This window comes from Ostrinia nubilalis, chromosome 8 (assembly GCF_963855985.1).
Source record: "Ostrinia nubilalis chromosome 8, ilOstNubi1.1, whole genome shotgun sequence".
Classification (NCBI taxonomy): domain Eukaryota; kingdom Metazoa; phylum Arthropoda; class Insecta; order Lepidoptera; family Crambidae; genus Ostrinia; species Ostrinia nubilalis.
Genome location: NC_087095.1, coordinates 6,102,363 through 6,120,911, shown reverse-complemented (window position 1 = coordinate 6,120,911; position 18,549 = coordinate 6,102,363). Strand labels below are relative to the sequence as shown.

The following is an 18,549-nucleotide window of genomic DNA, read 5'->3' as shown; positions in this document are numbered from 1 at the left end:
AATGCTAGTATTTTATATACCTAATTAAAAAAAATAATGCTTTGAAGAAGATCGAGCTGTATCAATATATGAATTAAAATAAAAAAATAGGGTATTTTGGTTTAGTTCAGTAATTTCGTGCTCCTTGTAATTCACACCCAGCAAATAAAATCCAACCATCTATTAAATACAACATCATGGAAACATTAGAAGTAGTGGAATATTTTTAACGGTTCATAAATAACGGTACTTAGCAAGGTTTATTACTTTCCATGTCATTACGTCTAGGCCTGGAAAACTGATATTCGTTTACGAAAACGATTTCTGGAATTGTTCAGGAAAAATAACAAATGTGAAAATGTCTATAGCCTTTGCGAAGCTTCCAACTTATCTTTTTTTCTTCTATTTGATATCGCTATCTAAGATTTGATGGCAGAACTGGAAACCAGCGAATTCCATTTCCAAGTAGGCATGTATCGCATACGATTCTTAAAAATGCTATTCTCTAAGAAATTATTCTGCGAATTTTATAACTACTGGAGCCAATCGTAGGAAGTCAAGAATAATGTCAACAAAGGATGGATATGACAGAAAATCGATGACTTATTGAACGAAAAGTTCGACGAAATTGTTTTGCCTATTGGATACCAATTTTAATTACTTGTATAAATGAAGTGCCAAAAAAGCCTGCCACCCTAGATAACGTAGAATTTATGACAAGTTTAAAGTTTATGGTTCAGCTCAGTTACATAATTTTATGTAAAAACTATAAGTAATACCTAACTAGTCCGAGGTATGGGAGCGGCATGCACGAGAGGGTGCTAGCGTCAGCGAGGCTTCAAATCTCCTTCAGGGCTGTCACGTCATAATTTGTCAATGTCACCCTTCCCGTGTCACTGTCATACCTCAGTCACTGACTTAAGCGCTACACCTAATAGGTAACTGAGTATAGTTCTTGCAACTCGCGAAGGCGAGTGAGCTTTACTTGTGTGTGTACGTGTACATGCACATAACGATAGTGTAATGTCTATCAAAACTTTGGAAAAACGAAGAGTAGCGAGCCACCACACATCTATAGCTCACTCGCCTTCGTGAATAGAGACAACTAAAATGTTTAATTTAATGGCCTGACGTTAGTCTATACTGCTTATAGTCTAGTCTTAGTTGAAGTGCGTGCGCACAGACAGCGCGCGCACGGGCACGTTCGGCGTGCGCGTGAGTGTCGTGCCTTGCACGCGCCGGAACGACGCGCACGATGAGCACGTGGGAGCACGTTGCAGCCTGCTGACGCCACTGCTGCTGGTAGCGCGCCGCGTGATACCGTTCACTCCCACCATCTCTGTTGGAAAGAAAATTAACATCTATTATTTTCAAGTTATTTAGTAAATTGTAACCAAGTCTGGACATTTAGCCTAGGCGCAGACCACCGACTTTAAGTTGGCCGATAGTTGAGTCGGGCTGTTAATAGAATAGAATAGAATAGAAAACTTTTTATTTGCAAGAAAGGTATACAAGCAGGTAAGACATAGATTAAAACAGAGAGAAATAAACAAGTGGACAATTAACTGCTTGTGCCCCTCTGACAAAAAGGCACCCGCTCAGCGCACATCAAGACCGCCAGGGCTTGTCTTGAAACTGATTTTCAGCGGGGGCCCTCTGTTGTCACGGCGTACCCCTGCTGACGGAGATGCAAGAGGAGAAAGGAGTCCACAAATCCGGCAGCAGGGAGAACGCAGCAGGGGGGCGCAATAGAAAAAGAGAAAACAAACAAACAAAAAGAAAGAAACAAAAAAGCACCATAAAAATTAAATAATAAAAATAAATTCATTTTACATTAATAAATTATGAATTACAATAATAATAAATTACAATTATAATAAATTACAATAAATTTAGATTTTAATTATTAATTACATAATTAAAACACATTTAATAATAAAAAACACCATTCCTTACTTATCTAATTGTTGCCATTGATATGTGGCCATAACCATAAGGCCTCAAGTTATTTAAAAACAATGGTAGAAAAGTGATTGAGGAGAGAAAAAAAAAACAAAGAACTGTCACTTACTGTCAAGTGTCAACGACCGACATGTGCACGAGATGTCATTGTGAGAATAATTGCCACGTAAATTGATGAAATGTGGTACATTTAAAGGATATTTCAAGAAAGCAGTGCCAAATAATAAAACCAAATTAAGAGCAATCCGCAGCACTACAATCACATGAAAGGGAAGGTGAGTAACATCCAGCATTGTAACCAATTATATGCAACAACTACGGATTAATAACATACAATCATAATGCAATGCAATACCATTATACAAATAAATTAAAGAAAGTTGGTAAGAAATTAGTAAGAAATTAATTAATCAGTGTGGATGTATGAAAGTGCGAAGCATAACACCGATTTGGTAAGTATCGGCCGATTCTTCATACAAATTATTATCGGCCCCAACTAATCAGCCAGCTAAAAGTCGAAGGTCTGCGCCTAGGCTTAGGCTTAGGCACACTATTCTTCTTTAGGTCTTCACAGACAGACAGTGTAATTGCACGACTCTCCTTAGTTTTGATTTTGGATAATAAAGTCAGTATCTCGAATGCCGTCACTCCCCGCAAAAAGTAATTTGGACATACTAAAATGTTCATTTCGAAAGTACAAAACTAAATTTCTTTTACACTAGCGGCCGCTTGCGACTTCGTACGCGTGGATCCCGTTTTACCCCCTTCATCTATCTTACGCGGTTTAGATTTTTTCATTCAAATGTTTTTTCTCGCTGACTCCCGTTTCCGTGGGAATTTTGCAATATCCTGTTGTAACTAAGCTTTAAGTTTACTAAGGTACCTGCATGCCAAATTTCAAGCGTCTAACTTAAGCGGTTTAGATTTTTCATACAAAAGGATTTTTCCGCTAATTCCCGTTCCCGTGAGAATTCCTAAGCATACTATAACCTGCCCAGGAGTATGAAGAATAATTGTACCAAGTTTCGTTAAAATCCGTCTAGTAGTTTTTGTTTCTATAAGGAACATACAGACAGACAGACAGACAGACAGACAGACAAAAACTTTACTGATTGCATTTTTGGCATCAGTATCGATCACTAATCACCCCCTGATAGTTATTTTGAAAGTATATTTCATGTACAGAATTGATCTCTCTACAGATTTATTATAATATAAGTAGCTATATAGATTAGAATCCAATAAAGCCAGAGCACTTACCTACATCAAAAACTACCCACTACGACAGCTACTTAGGTAACTAAATTGTAGGAAATCTCAGACTAATGCTTGGATTCTAGGAAGAAAGCCAAAAACTTTTTGCTATTAGGTAAGTATTTCCTAGTACCTAGGTATAAGTTATTTCTGGTCAATGATAATAAAAATAAACTCATAAAACTCATTTATTTTTGCAAATATAGGCTTTTAAAAATCACTTTTACTTGCTTATAAATTCAATACTGAACATTCCATAACAAAACTTCTATTATCACGTAACTTTAGCACATAAAATAGGGTTGAGTTTCCCATAGTTTTCCACACCATCTATGTGAAAAAGCGTTTTGCATCAAGATTTTAGCAACGCGGAAAAGCTGTTTATTTATTCCTGAAAAGACTCCTATTAATGAAGTTTAATTTTCACCCTATTGGTTATTGAACATCGGCGATGATGGATCTTTTCGATGATTGCTTACATTCAATTTTAATCCGTTCAATTAACAACTCTGGAAGTTTCGTATAAAGCTTTTTTGCTGTAAAAAGGTTTTTCTTTCACACTGCATAATAAATCTTCAGCAATATTAGTATACATTTTTGTTCCAAAGTTGAATCTATGATAACTATGCATATGACAAAGTCAAAGTCAAAGTCAAAATTTCTTTATTTGTTTAGACTAATAAATAGTTCTTACAAATCGTCATATGCTCTTAAGGAGCCTCTACATGTCTCATAATCTTTTTACCCTACCAGCGCTTCGAGACCAACATTTGGCAAGTGCTGAGAAGAAGCGCCGCAACAAACTCAGTCACCACTGTCTGCCGGTTAATATAAATAAATAGAAATAGTAGTAGTAGGTACATTCGATTCAGGAGCAGTTCACTGAATTTACCATGCATTCTTGTATGGTGTATCATAAGAATGGGTATACAAGATTGCGTGGTATATTAAACAAGGTAGTGACGTGCTAATATCTAGACTTACATATTAAGGTACTAGTAGAAATGACTCGCATACATAAATTTGAATAACTTGGATTGACCAGTCCCCGAAAGCAGCGCCTGTTCACAGACATGACGAGTGAACCAGCCATCGCTTCACTCGACCATATTAGAGGGAATGTAACGACCCGCCTCACTACGCCACCACCCCAGAGACATTTTAGTGAGAATGACAATGCCAAGTTATCTCTTTAAAAAAAACTAATAATAAAGCTAAGTAACAGTCCAGATTGAGAAGCATGACACTATAACATTTGAGAAATTATTATTAGTTTATACAATATTACTTTTCATTTTAATTCTTTTTAGTGCGAGCATGAGAGGACCATAATCCTACTCCCAGGATGACTTATCATTAAGAAAATCTCGAGTTGTATAATAGGCTTTTTTAAGCATGTGATCTTTAACTATACCTTTAAATTTATTATACGGTAGCTCTTTATATTTATCAGGGACTTTGTTATAAAAATGGATACCTTGTCCCATAAAAGTGGCAAACACTTTATTAAGTCGAAAAGCGGGTATAGCCAATTTATTTTTATTTCTAGTGTTAATTTGGTGAATATCACTTTTCTTTTTGAATTCGTTAATATTTTGTTGAATAAATAGAATACAGTTTAAGATGTATTGTGAAGCGGCCGTGAGAATGCCAATTTCTTTAAACAATTCTCTAAGGGACGCTCTTGCTTTCATTTTATACAAGTATCTTATCGCACGTTTTTGCAAAATAAATATTGTTTCAAAATCTGCAGCTTTGCCCCATAGCATGATTCCATATGACATTAGGCTATGAAAGTAGCTAAAGTAGACTAAGCGAGCTGTTGAAACATCGGTTAATGACCGTATCCTTTTTATTGCAAAAACCGCTGAGCTGAGCTTTCCCGCCAGAGTTTCTATATGGGGGCCCCACTGGAGTTTTGAATCCAGGGTAATTCCCAGAAATACAGTAGAGTCTACCAGATCGATTGCATTATTATTAAGTTCTATTTGGGTACTAACTGTTTTTACGTTAGGCAAAGAGAATATTATACATTTTGTTTTCTTTGCATTGAGTTGTAAATTATTTGTAGTGAACCAACTTAAAACTCTTGTTAGTGCATTATTTACATCGTCAAAGTTATTTTTACTTCTATCAATATTAAAAATCAAAGATGTGTCATCAGCAAATAACACGATTTCGCAAGAGTCCTTAACAAAATATGGTAGATCATTAATGTATATAAGAAACAAGAATGGACCCAGAATGGACCCCTGCGGAACTCCCATTTTCACAGGTGACCCAGAAGACAAAACACCATTTATGTCAACTTTTTGAACTCTAAAGTTTAAATAGGATTGTATTAAATCCAAAGCCGAGTCCTTCACCCCATAATAGTGCAGTTTGCGAATTAGCGTTTGATGTTCTACGCAGTCAAAAGCTTTTGAGAGATCACAGAAGACCCCTAGTGCATTTTGAGAATTCTCCCAAGCCTCGAAGATATGTTTAAGTAGTGCAACCCCGGCATCGGTGGTGGAACGACCCTTGGTAAAACCATATTGTTCACTATGAAATAGTTTATTAGAGCCAAAGTGAATCATAAGTTGCTCCTGTATGATTTTTTCAAAAATCTTGCTTAGAGCGGGCAAGATAGAAATGGGTCTATAATTGCCAGGGTCGGTTTTGCTACCAGACTTAAATAATGGCATTAGTCTACTATGTTTCATGAGGTCGGGGAAGATGCCCTTCTCTATGCAATTATTGAATATTATCGCTAACTATGGGGAAATTATATCAATAATGTGTTTGACTATCTTGACAGAGATGCCCCAGATATCAGTTGTACTCTTTACATTTAAAAGATAACCTCAACGTTGGGAATTGTAATGTTTTATTTTCAGTGTATAATGCAAAATACATGTAATGTACCTATAGATATTAGTTAATTAATGAATAAAAACAATACTCCCCTGTTAATTTGTTCCGTAAATTTGAATTTATGAAGATTTTTCGTTGACAGCTGACGAAATTTTGTCTTCACTTTTTTGTCTAAATACTAAATATTTTCGTCGGATAACACTCGTATACATTATTTATACGATAAACAATTGATTTCAGTATATTTTATCACAATATTACACGAAATTATAGTAAATTAACATTAAAAATTTTTCCCGTTAAAATTACGCGTCTGACAGCTAGGGATGCCAGCGCAAAAAAAAGTCACACAGACGTCACAGCATCTCTCATTATTTTTTACGACACGCTTGCGTCACTCGCTTGTGGGATGGTGGTCTCGTTTGAAACAGATTCCTAGATTTACCAGACGACGGGACATCAAGCTAGGCACTCTGGGGTCTTATGAATATTATAATAAGAGCGATATTGCAACAAAAATGTAAGCTGACGTGCTGTCGTATGTACCTACAAAAATATAGAGACTGTGATATGCAAGAGTTAGTTTGCATAAATATGATTTTTGCTTTAAAGCTATAGACCTTATTTAAATATCATTTCTATCTGCAGTCGACAGATATTTTTGGTAACTTGCATACCACCAACTGATTTTATTTATCCTAAGTTTCTTTTCATCTGTAATCAACTTAATGAAATCTATTTTATTGAGTATCATACCCTGAAGGATCCTTCAGGGTAAGTACCTAAACATCTTTAGGTAAGCACACTTCACAAGCTTATGGTCAAAATAAGTAGGTACATTCAATATTTAAGAAAAAACAAACAGCTTTTGTGCATCTGCGGCACTGAAGATACATTATTTATGCATAATTTTAAACAATAACTGTCAGTTGTTTAAACATAAATTCGTTAGGAATGAGTTGGAGTAAATAACTGACAGAGATGTTAAAAAATCCGATGTTTATGAACACACTATTTACAACACGCGTCGTAGTTTACTCATAAACCAAGCTATCTTTGGCTTTTCATAGTGTGTTTATGTTGCAGTCAAAGCTCATAATCGGTCAAAACCACTTTTGACTGATTTTTGCAATCATAGTGATTTCGACCGATTGAGTTTTGACTGTAACATATTACTTATGTACCTACCTACATATTTCTTGTTTTGCTGGCATCTGATACTTATGTATTAATACGAGTGTATATTAGGGTGTCCCGAAATATCTTTTTTTATATTTTCGCTACACAAGACCCCTCAAAAGTTGCGTCATAAGATGTAGATTACCGTAAAAATAATTAAAAAAATATAAAATTATGTCTCAAGGGCTCTACCGGCATTTTTATGTCTCAAAAAATCACTTAATCAGCCCTTCACTGTTGGTCATCTATTATATTTTTTTCACAATTATTTAATTTTATTTTGTAATAACAGTGGCAGTTAAACCCTAAGATATGATTTGCAGGCAATGACAGACTGTTTCCAGTGAGGAATAGGTTTGGTTCGAACTAGCAGAATTCATATTTTGACTTGTTTTTCTCAAATTTTCTACTCCTTCGGCGAGACTGTTGGTATTATTTTTGTTGAGGTTTTATTGCAGTAAGGTATCGCACCGCACTTTTTTGTTATAATATTACATACTTTTAGCATAAATTTAACAAAAATTTAGCAATACCTATATGGTGGTAGTATACTTTGATTTTTTTCAGGTAAAAACTACCTAGCCAAAAATCTTTATAATATTATATTTAAACAGAATACTAATTGACATGTTAAATAGTTTTAGCATACTATTAAATATAAATAACATTTATGTACGTTACATACACTTTCTAGCTGAAGTTTTTGTTGTCTACGCAGTTTTTTATCAATGGTGAACTTCAACGGAAGTATAAATATATTTTTAGTTATAAAACGCATACATGTTATATATCAAATTAAAGACAATTTAATACACTTCTTTGGCTCGTATAAAACTTTCAGTAGAGTATAAGACATTTTGTAAAAAAATGATTTAAAAAGTAGTATCACAACAATGTAAAAATATTCAATTTTCCTTTAATTACTAACTAAAGGTTGATTTAATCGATACAATTTTCGCCATGCTTCGGCACGAATGGGCCGGCTCGACCGGAGTGATACCACGGCCTCACAGAAAACCGGCGTGAAGCAGCACTTGTGTTGTGTTTCGCCGAGTGAGTGAGGGTACCGGAGGCCCAACCCCCCCCCCCCCCCTCCCCACCTCCCAATGATAGCGCAGTTAAAAACTATTTTACCCCAGGAGGGTACCAGCTGCTGCGTTAGCGTTGGAGAATCCCTCACTGGACATCCATGCTCAGGACACAACACACCTGAGCGTGGATGCCCAGGCCGCCCCTCGTACTCTGGGGAGGGCAAAACCGCGCTCAACACCTGGGGCAAGAGCAAATTTACCATGGCACCCCCTGCCACGCTGACCGTGGACTTTTGCAATATCAGGGGCTTACACTCTAACCTCAATGCTGTTCACCACCACCTTGAGACAGCAAAGCCGGCCTTGCTTTTCTTAACCGAGACTCAGATATCGTCTCCTGCGGACACATCTTATCTCTCCTACCCTGGGTATAAACTGGAACATGCCTTTGTGCCTAGGGCCGGGGTGTGCGTGTACGTAGGGGGCAATATCAGTTCTCGACGCCTCAGCCACCTCGAAAGCAGGGACCTCTCCATCCTATGGCTCCGCGTAGACAGCGATGACCACCCCCGCGTCTACGCCTGCCTCTATAGGTCCCATAGCGGTGATGCCGAAACTGACCGACTCATTGAGCACGTCCAAATGGCTGCAGAATCAGTGCAGCAGCAGATCCCCTCTGCAGAGATCGTGATACTTGGCGATTTCAACGCCCATCACACCGAATGGCTCGGATCGAGCAAAACCGATCATGCAGGGAGATCTGTTCACGACTTCGCCTTCGCATATGGCTTGACACAACTGGTTACTACGCCCACGCGAATCCCAGATGTAGAGAGCCAAGAACCTTCACTGTTGGACCTTCTGCTGACTTCCCATCCGGATGGCTATCAGCTATCCGTTGGCGCCCCTCTGGGCTCCTCGGACCATTGCCTTATCCGGAGTACGGTGCCACTCACGTGCTCGCCGCGACCACGAGTTGCATGCAGTCGCCGCGTGTGGCACTACAGGTCAGCAGACTGGGATGAGATGCGGTCCTTCTTCGCATCTTACCCCTGGAGGCAGGTTTGCTTCACGCAGGATGATCCCAGCGTCGTTGCTGATCTTGTTGCTGATGTGGTGCTGCAGGGTATGGAACTCTTCATACCGTCTTCTGTTGTTCCCATTGGTGGCAAATCTCAGCCTTGGTTTAGTCAATCCTGCAAAAAGGTTTTACGCCGGAAGCAGGAATCCTACCAAGCCTGGGCAAATGCAGCGAGGCTACGGGATGAAAACACCAGCGCATTAAAAAAGGAGTTTAACTTTGCCTCTAGGTCTTTCAAAAGAGTCATTGCAAGGGCGAAGTCGGAGCACATTGGTAGAATTGGTGGGAAGCTAGAGCGTCTTCCTTCTGGAACTCGTGCGTTCTGGTCTCTTGCCAAAGCTATCCAAGGAAATTTCTGCACGCCATCATTTCCACCCCTGCACATGGGAAACGGTTCGTTGGCCCACGATGCAAAGGAGAAAGCCGATCTTCTGGGCAAAGTCTTTGCGTCCAACTCGACACTGGATGACGGGGGACATGAGCCACCGATTATACCAAGGTGTGAGAGCTGTATGCCGGATATCCGGTTCCACCAAAGCTCAGTACGCCTGGCTCTATTTTCCCTGGATATCCATAAGTCGAGTGGGCCCGATGGAATCCCTCCTATCGTGCTGAGGACGTGCGCTCCAGAGTTAGCACCGGTTTTAACGCGCCTTTTTCGGCTCTCCTACCTCTCTGGCATAGTCCCGACCTCATGGAGGACAGCTTTGGTGCACCCGATCCCTAAAAAAGGTGACCGCTCAAATCCGTCCAACTATAGGCCGATAGCAATCACCTCCTTGTTCTCGAAGATAATGGAATCCATTATCAACAGCCAGCTCCTTCGGTACCTAGAGGCCCACCAGTTGCTAAGTGACCGACAGTACGGTTTCCGTGGAGGTCGCTCGGCTGGTGATCTTCTGGTCTACTTGACACGTTGTTGGGCACAGGCGATCGAGACTAAGGGGGAAGCATTGGCGGTCAGTTTGGACATGGCGAAGGCCTTCGATCGGGTTTGGCACAAAGCGCTTCTTTCGAAGCTCCCTTCCTATGGGCTTCCCGAGAAATTATGCGGATGGGTCGCCAGCTTTTTAGCAGACAGAAGCATTAAGGTCGTTGTCGACAGCAAATGCTCAGACTCTATGTCTGTGAATGCTGGTGTCCCCCAAGGCTGTGTGCTATCGCCTACGCTCTTCCTTCTGCATATCAATGATATGCTGCAAATTAGCGGCATTCATTGCTATGCGGACGACAGCACGGTTGATGCCGCTTATACCGGCCGCGCAAATATCTCTCGGGAGAACGTCATTGAGAGCCGTAACAAACTTGTGTCCGAAATTGAAACCTCCTTGAAGGAGGTCTCAGACTGGGGTCGACGCAATTTGGTCCAATTTAACCCTACAAAGACACAAGTTTGCGCGTTCACCGCCAAAAAGTTGCCGTTTGTCGTATCCCGCTGTTTCGAGAGCACTCCCCTAACTGCCTCAGCCAATATCGGAATCCTTGGTGTCGACATATCGAGCGAAGTCCAGTTCCGTGGTCATTTAGAGGGTAAGGCTAAATTAGCCTCGAAGAAGCTTGGTGTGCTCAATAGATCGAGACGGTATTTCACTCCAGCCCATCGTCTGCAACTTTACAAGGCGCAGGTTCGGCCTCATATGGAATACTGTTCTCATCTTTGGGCAGGTGCGCCCCAGTACCAGCTTCTCCCTCTGGACCGCATTGAACGGAGAGCAGCTCGAATCGTTGACTGCCAGGACATTTCGGATCGGCTTGACCCCTTGGCGCTGCGTAGAGATGTATCCTCACTGTGCATCTTCTATCGCATGTATCACGGGGAGTGCTCCGAAGAATTATCCGGACTTATTCCTGCCGCCACTTTTCGCCACCGATCTACCCGACAGCACTTCCACCCCCATCACTTAGATGGTTGGCAGTCCACAACAGTACGTTTCTCTAGAAACTTCCTGCCCCGTACAACCAAACTGTGGAATGGACTGTCGTCTGCGGTGTTTCCGGACGGATACGACCTGCAAGCTTTCAAGAGGAGAGCGTATCTTTACCTTAAAGGCCGGCAACGCACCTGTAACGCCCCTGGGTCTGCGGGTGTCTATGGGCGACGATAATCACTTACCATCAGGTGATCCGTCTGCTCGTTTGCCTCCTATCACATAAAAAAAAAAAAAAAAAAAATTATACCACAAAATATCAAGCGCACACGTAGAGCTATCATTAAAATAAAAAAGTAATGAAATCGGACAAATGGTTTTCCAGTTATGGTTGATTTTCTAAAATTGACTGCCATTTTTGTTAGCTTCCACTTAGAGATGCCAATCATTGTTTTATAATAGCGTAGTAAAATTATTAACCTGCTGTGAGAAGGGAATTGAGTATTCTCAAATTAAATTGATATCTTGGCTGACCCATGGATTAATTAGGAATACATTAAAATCGCGCGCGTAAATGCCTAATTCTGGTCAAAAAGCCAATTCTGTTTTGAAAGTATTTATGGATTTATTGGTTTTTAAACTATTTTAAACCATGCTGTGACTCATTGTGTACCCTCTAATTTCATAAAAACGCTATTTTTGTATTATTAATAGTTTATGTTAGGAACCCATAAAATAGCAATTTAATTTTTTTTTAAGGACAGGTAGAGGCCTCAAGATGACGGATATCTCATTAAATTTAATGCTTATCGTAATCTATATGTCAAAACGCAACTTTTGATACCTCTTGCGTAACCGTAGCTCAAAAAAAATTTTTTCCCATACAACGACGGGACACCCTAGTGTATATGCCTGACGCCCGTGATTTTTTTATAATTGACTCCTCACGTTTTTCTTAACTACCTCCGTTTATAATAAAAGCACTTACATTTTTGATAGGTAATAATTTTCATGAAATATACGCAAGGGATACGCAAAACAAGTTGCACAATGTAAACAAATATTCTCACAGGGAATTTACAGGGTCGTATCGTAAAGTAATTATGGGGCCCAGAGCTTTGTTCCTTTAATGTAATCATAATAATTTAACAATGCCTTTACCCTGAATTAATCATTCAGACACCATAGGTCGGTATTTTGGTACTCTCATAAATACATTATGGTTGGGCGACCCATCCTCAAGTGACCGCCCGAATTATTCTAAAATTCATGAAATATTTTCGAGAATCAGCCTTAAAAGGTTTCTTTTTTGCAATTTTTTATACCTTTTCAACACAAACTTGAAAAGTGAATAACGTGAAAAATTATACTAAACCGTATTATTTTTCAAGTTATTCACTTTTCAAGACCGTGGTTTTATAAGGTGTTTTCTCGATTATTTATCATGAATATTTGGAATATTTTGGGCGGTCACATGCGGCTGGGCGACCTTGTATAGCTCCAAAAATGTAATTCTCTGGCCATTTTAAGTAAGATTGTAAGATAATAATTTAGGAGAATTTTAAGAACCTTCGACTTTTCTAAGAACAGTTTTTTAGTAGGTACATAATTATACTTGTCAGTTCCCTACAATTCTTCTCCCTAGACTCTCCTAATGAGACGCTGAATACGCTACGTGACTATTATACATTTGTATAACTTTTAATATAATGTACTTTTAAGCACAAGAACTACGTTGTTTGGGAATTCTGCAACTATTAATCATTTTCATAGAGTCTTAGTGTCCTCTTAATTAATGAACTTTCTCAGACACAGTACTTACCTAATAAATTAAAGCAATGCATGTACAAATGGCGAAAATTTAAGATAATATTACACTACATGACAGCTCTTGCCCGCGGCTTTGTCGACGTGGAATTAGATCAAAGCAAGTGTGCCATTCTGATGTAGTATAACATTTTAAAGTTTCATCAAAATATGTATAGTAATTTTTGTTGAAGAATAACGAGGGCATTTTCCTTCATAACATTTGAAACTTATTTTTCGGTCGCTTTAACTTTTCTATTAAGTAAAAGTCCATAGCTGAGATGCACCGGCTACCTAAGGAATTATTTTACGTCTTTGTCTGAGTAGTGTAGTGTCGAAGTAAAGTCATGTCGATATTCAGCATTGTCGGAGTAACGTAATGTCGAAATAACGTTTGTCGGAGTTTATTTAGGTAGCCAGTTGCACCACTTTATTTTAACCGTGACTATAACCATAACCGGTGTTTTTTGTATGGAGTTTGACAGACTTTTGACGTTTGTTAAAGTTAAAGTAAGAAGCAACCTAGCCTTAACCTTTAGTAAGGACTAGCGGCCGCCCGCGACTTCGTACGCGTGGATCCCGTTTTACCCCCTTCATCTATCTTACAAACGTTTTTTCCCGCTAACTCCCGTTCCCGTGGGAAAATATCCTATTGTCACTAAGCTTTAAGTTTACTAAGGTACTCGTACCTGCATGCCAAAGGACAATGTTCGTTCTCCATACATTGTTCGCCTAAAGAACCAACAATTTTGACATATTACTACCCGATAGCGAAATAATACGATTCTGTGTGTAAGAACAATGATTCCTGATGGACACTTGCCATAAAATTAATGATTAAGAATATTAAATCACAGCGATTTTATAATATGTCGTTTATGACAACATGGCGTCTAATGTATTGTGTGAATGTATGAACACCGATTCGCGAAAAATGTTTTGTATTGTCGTCACGCCGAGTCGCAGCCAAATAGTATAAAATAATAGAACAAGTTTTAGAAATACAACTCGGCATTCCACATTTACAATATGCCCACATATTGCACGTAAATAAACAACATGAATCGTAGGTTGTTTCCACCCTTGTCATCTGACACATGAAATAAACTCCTATTGTATTATAGATATCGAAGCCGAATCGTATATAATAATAGAATGGGTTTTGGAGATCACTCGGGGTTCCACTTTTATAAAATACCTACATATTACATAAAAATACCACGAATCATGAGTTTTCTTTTCACCATTTACATCTGACACGAGATAACAAACTCCTATCTCCATGACTACCATCGTAGTCTATGCCAAAGACTACAATATTTTAAGCAAGAAGTTTCAAACCTTAGCGGCTACGGTAACCCCTGGGCCACATACATCATGATAACATTCGGTCGACACCGGAACGAAGTCTTGCGATTATGCAAAAAAGCATCGTATTCTAGTGCGGCTATATCACGTTCAACCGGGGTTTTAATTCGACTAAAGTCCTGACTAAAGACTGGAAGAAAATACGCCGCATTGTATGAGCACTTCGTGTTCGTTAAAGCGGCTTCAGATCTAGAGCCCACATAGTTTTCTTTCCAATAATATCCGCAAGTAGCGCTGCATGATCTTTACAACAAAAACGGCAATAGTTATTAAGGTGCCAAAATTATATGATTACTTTGGCACGGTATTATACACGTGCGAAGATTTGTCATTTTCATTCATTTCTTCATCATCATCATCATTTCAGCCACAGGACGTCCACTACTGAACATAGGCCTCCCCCAATGACTTCCACATCGCACGGTTGGTAGCGGCCTGCATCCAGCGCCTTCCCGCTACCTTTATCAGGTCGTCGGTCCACCTTGTGGTGGGTTGACATTGCAGAATATGACTTTTGATAGGTTCATCATAGAATTCGGCGGGGATATCCTCACGGAGGAAGTTCGTAAAAGGGCGGAACAAGATCTTATAATAATGCAAGGCCGAAGCTGTTACGCGCGTGCTCCTACGTGTAATCCGGCGAGTATGCAATAAATAGTAATGTCTGGTAAATAGTGGTAATACGTATCGTTCGTTCGTTCGTTTCAGCCGAAAAGACGTCCACTGCTGGACAAAGGCCTCCCCCAAGGATTTCCACGAAGACCGATCCTGCACCGCTCGCATACAGGCACCTCCCGCGACCTTCACCAGATCGTCGGTCCACCTAGTGGGAGGCCTGCCCACGCTACGTCTTTCGGCTCGTGGTCGCCACTCAAGAACTTTCCTGCCCCAGCGGCCATCAGCTCTACGAGCTATGTGCCCCGCCCAGTCTATGTCTGTATGCGCTACGATTACAGGGTATCATTTTGCATAGTCGCAAGACTTCACTCCGCTGCTGTCAAATCAATGTCGCATAATGTTATCGCAATGTGTGTGGCCCTTGGCCAAATCACAGAAGCCTATGCGAAGAAAGAGCACTTGAATGACAATAAAAATCAGGGTTACCATTTTATAAGATTTCCTCACTATTGAGGGTAACAAAGTAACATTAATAATCTAGCCATTAATTACATTTATTACCTATACGAGAAAGTAAAGCAACATATCATATTTGTAACAGTTTGTTCCAAGTTTAGTTTTACTGTTTTGTTAACAGTATTGCTGTTTCAGCTGTCACTGTGAAGCTTTGGGAAAATAAATAAATAGAAAAAATATTAACATAAATATTTATTTAAGTTTTTATGTTCATTATCATAATATGCCAATTTAAGTTACACTGTGTGACAGTCTTTGACACTAAACAAACTCTTCAGCTTAATAATACCTACCTACAGGGCGTTTTTATAGTTACTCTTGCTGATGAAACAAGAAGGGTTGATTCTACTACTGAAATACAACTACTTTTCTTACAGGACCAATATCAAATTCTCAAAAAAATTCACATCCTCGTGATGGTGATAATTTCTATGGAGAGGTTTTTTTTATATTCGGTCTCTTGGGATAAGTTATTCCATTTGAGCAGTAGAATTAATCCTTTTTATTCGATCACATATAAAAACAACACAAGTGTTTAGGAAAACTTCTTCTTTGGTATGGTATCACTACGGAGTTATAATGTCGGCAACTCTGTATCACTGACTTGTAACTTTCAAACAGCATGAATAATAAGGGCACCACATTGGTTTTCTTTCTGAAAAAAGGCTTTCAGTTTTAGTACTAACCCTTTAGCACTATTTCATTGAAATAAAAATACAATAAACGCACAGAAGACTGAAATTGAGTCAACTGACGTGACATTTATAATTTGTTGACATTATGACAGTTTGACAAGACTAGGGATTGAAAAAGTTTTAATTGAAAAAGTAAAATGACAATTTATTAAAACGATTCACATGGATATAATCGATTAAAAATATTTATAAAATGTTCTGATACTTGCCTGTAGCGATTATCCAATCCTGGTTTCTACTGAAAAACTACCTCGTGGCAAGATTTTAATAAAATAATAAAATCTTTATCTTCTCTTTCACAATCTATAAAAGTTCATTTGGTCTATTATTATACATGTGCTATGAATGAGGGTTTTCGCGATTGAAAAATCCGCGAGATGGCAATACGTAGACGCGAGGTCCAAATTCTGCATGATTGGTGGATATCTGTCAATGTCATGTCAAAAATAACCAATCATGCAGCATTTGGACCTCACGTCTACGTATTGCCATCTGGCGGATTTTTCAATCGCGAAAACCCTCATTGGCATAGATTATGAGAGACTGGCAACTATACTAGGTTGATATCAGGTGATCCGTCTGCTCATTTGCCTCCTGTCACATAAAAAAAATATATATATGTTTCTCACACTTCAACTGGCATTGGATTCAACATCGGATTCTGACACTTTTACAGTTATGATACCATGAATATCAGTTTATGGTCCTAATTATTTTTATTTTATTTACGACCTTCGACCAGTTGGACACTTTAGATATCTTCTTGTAATAGTGTCAAACTGTCAATATCTTTTTAGCTTTTAACGCAAATCTAGTCTTCAAAGCAGTTTAATCGATTTATTTTATTTTCAAAATCGATATTTTATTGTCTATGATGGCCGCAGGAACATCACTATACATGGACTCCCAGCAATAAAGTACGGTAATGCCTCGTACAGATTTTATCGGCAAAAATTATGGAACTTGATAGGTTTTAGACCATGCCACGCACCAAAACGTCCGGAAGTTGTAATAGTATTATAGAATAAACGTTAAAAGACTTATTTATTTAATTTTTCAATGCTTAAGTGTCCATTAGAATGAAAGGGTGCTTAATGTATTAAAAAAAATAGAAAATAATTATGATGGGTTAATGTTTTTGGGCGGTTTTTTAGGCGGTTTCTGACAATGTCCTTTCAAGCATCTAATTTAAGCGGTTTAGATTTTTCATACAAAAGGATTTTCACGCTAATTCCCGTTCCCGTGGGAATTCCTAAGTTTACTATAACCTGCCCAGGAGTATGAAGAATAATTGTAGGTACCAAGTTTCGTTAAAATCCGTCGAGTAGTTTTTGTTTCTAAGGAACATACAGACAGACAGACAGACAGACAAAAGTTTTACTGATTGCATTTTTGGCATCAGTATCGATCACTTATCACCCCCTGATAGTTATTTTGAAAATATATTTCATGTACAGAATTGACCTCTCTACAGATTTATTATAAGTAAGTATAGATAAAATGGCAAAGTGATTTGCAAAAGTTTAGGTATGTCCTATTGCTCTCCGTGACCTTTCTTTTGAACCCGTTTTATTAGGGTCTCTCATTGTTAGACACAGAGCAAAATTCCGACACACAAAAGATAAAATATATACATGAAAACCTACCAAAAATATGGCCCAGTCATTGACACGAAGCGAATACCTACCAAAGATAATTTATAATCTATTGTTTACGTAAAGATTTCTCAATCATTGACCTTTCATTATACAGGGTGTTTGGCGCATCGTGTGCCAAAATGATTTGGCGGATAGAATGGGTGATTTCCTATATTTTCAGCCCCCATAACACGTTCCATGCCAGGCGGCTACTTTTATATTAATTTTTTTAGTAATTTCACCAAAATAACCAAATCGCAACATTTAATTTCGATTTAAAAAAAAACTACTAGACGTAGCCTCAAAGTAAATATTTTGTTTTGACGTGCATTGATATAGGGTTGCATCAAATTTAAATTTACTGGCAAATATCATCTAGTTTTTTTTAAATTCAGCTTTGAAGTTTTCCGAAACGTTAAAAATGAACTGAACATTTAAGTTTACATGGCTATATATTTTTTTTTAAAGAGATAGCGATCTTCGGATTTTATCAAAACTTCTCTAGTCTATCCCCATTCAAACGGTATACTAATCTTGTTTAAATAATAACAACAACTTCACAAATTCCTTAAATTAGTGCATCGACTCTACTCGGACTGATTTGCGAAATTTATGTTTATAGTCCCTTTTAAAGCACACCGACAAACGAAGAGTGGAAAATCGCCAATAGTATAGCAACAGCGGATAAAGTAAAATGGG

The 18,549-nt window shown here is 38.5% G+C and overlaps 1 protein-coding gene across 1 annotated transcript in view; it reads right to left on the bottom strand.

Moving 5' to 3' along the window:
* Positions 1 to 684: 684 nt before the first annotated feature.
* LOC135073816 (RYamide receptor-like) overlaps positions 685 to 18,549 on the bottom strand; it is a 43,250-nt gene continuing 25,385 nt past the window's right edge. The window contains exon 6 of the mRNA XM_063968017.1: positions 685 to 1,318. Within this exon, the coding sequence (XP_063824087.1) occupies positions 1,140 to 1,318 (179 nt within the window). The 3' untranslated portion in view covers positions 685 to 1,139. The remainder of the gene's footprint in view (positions 1,319 to 18,549) is intronic.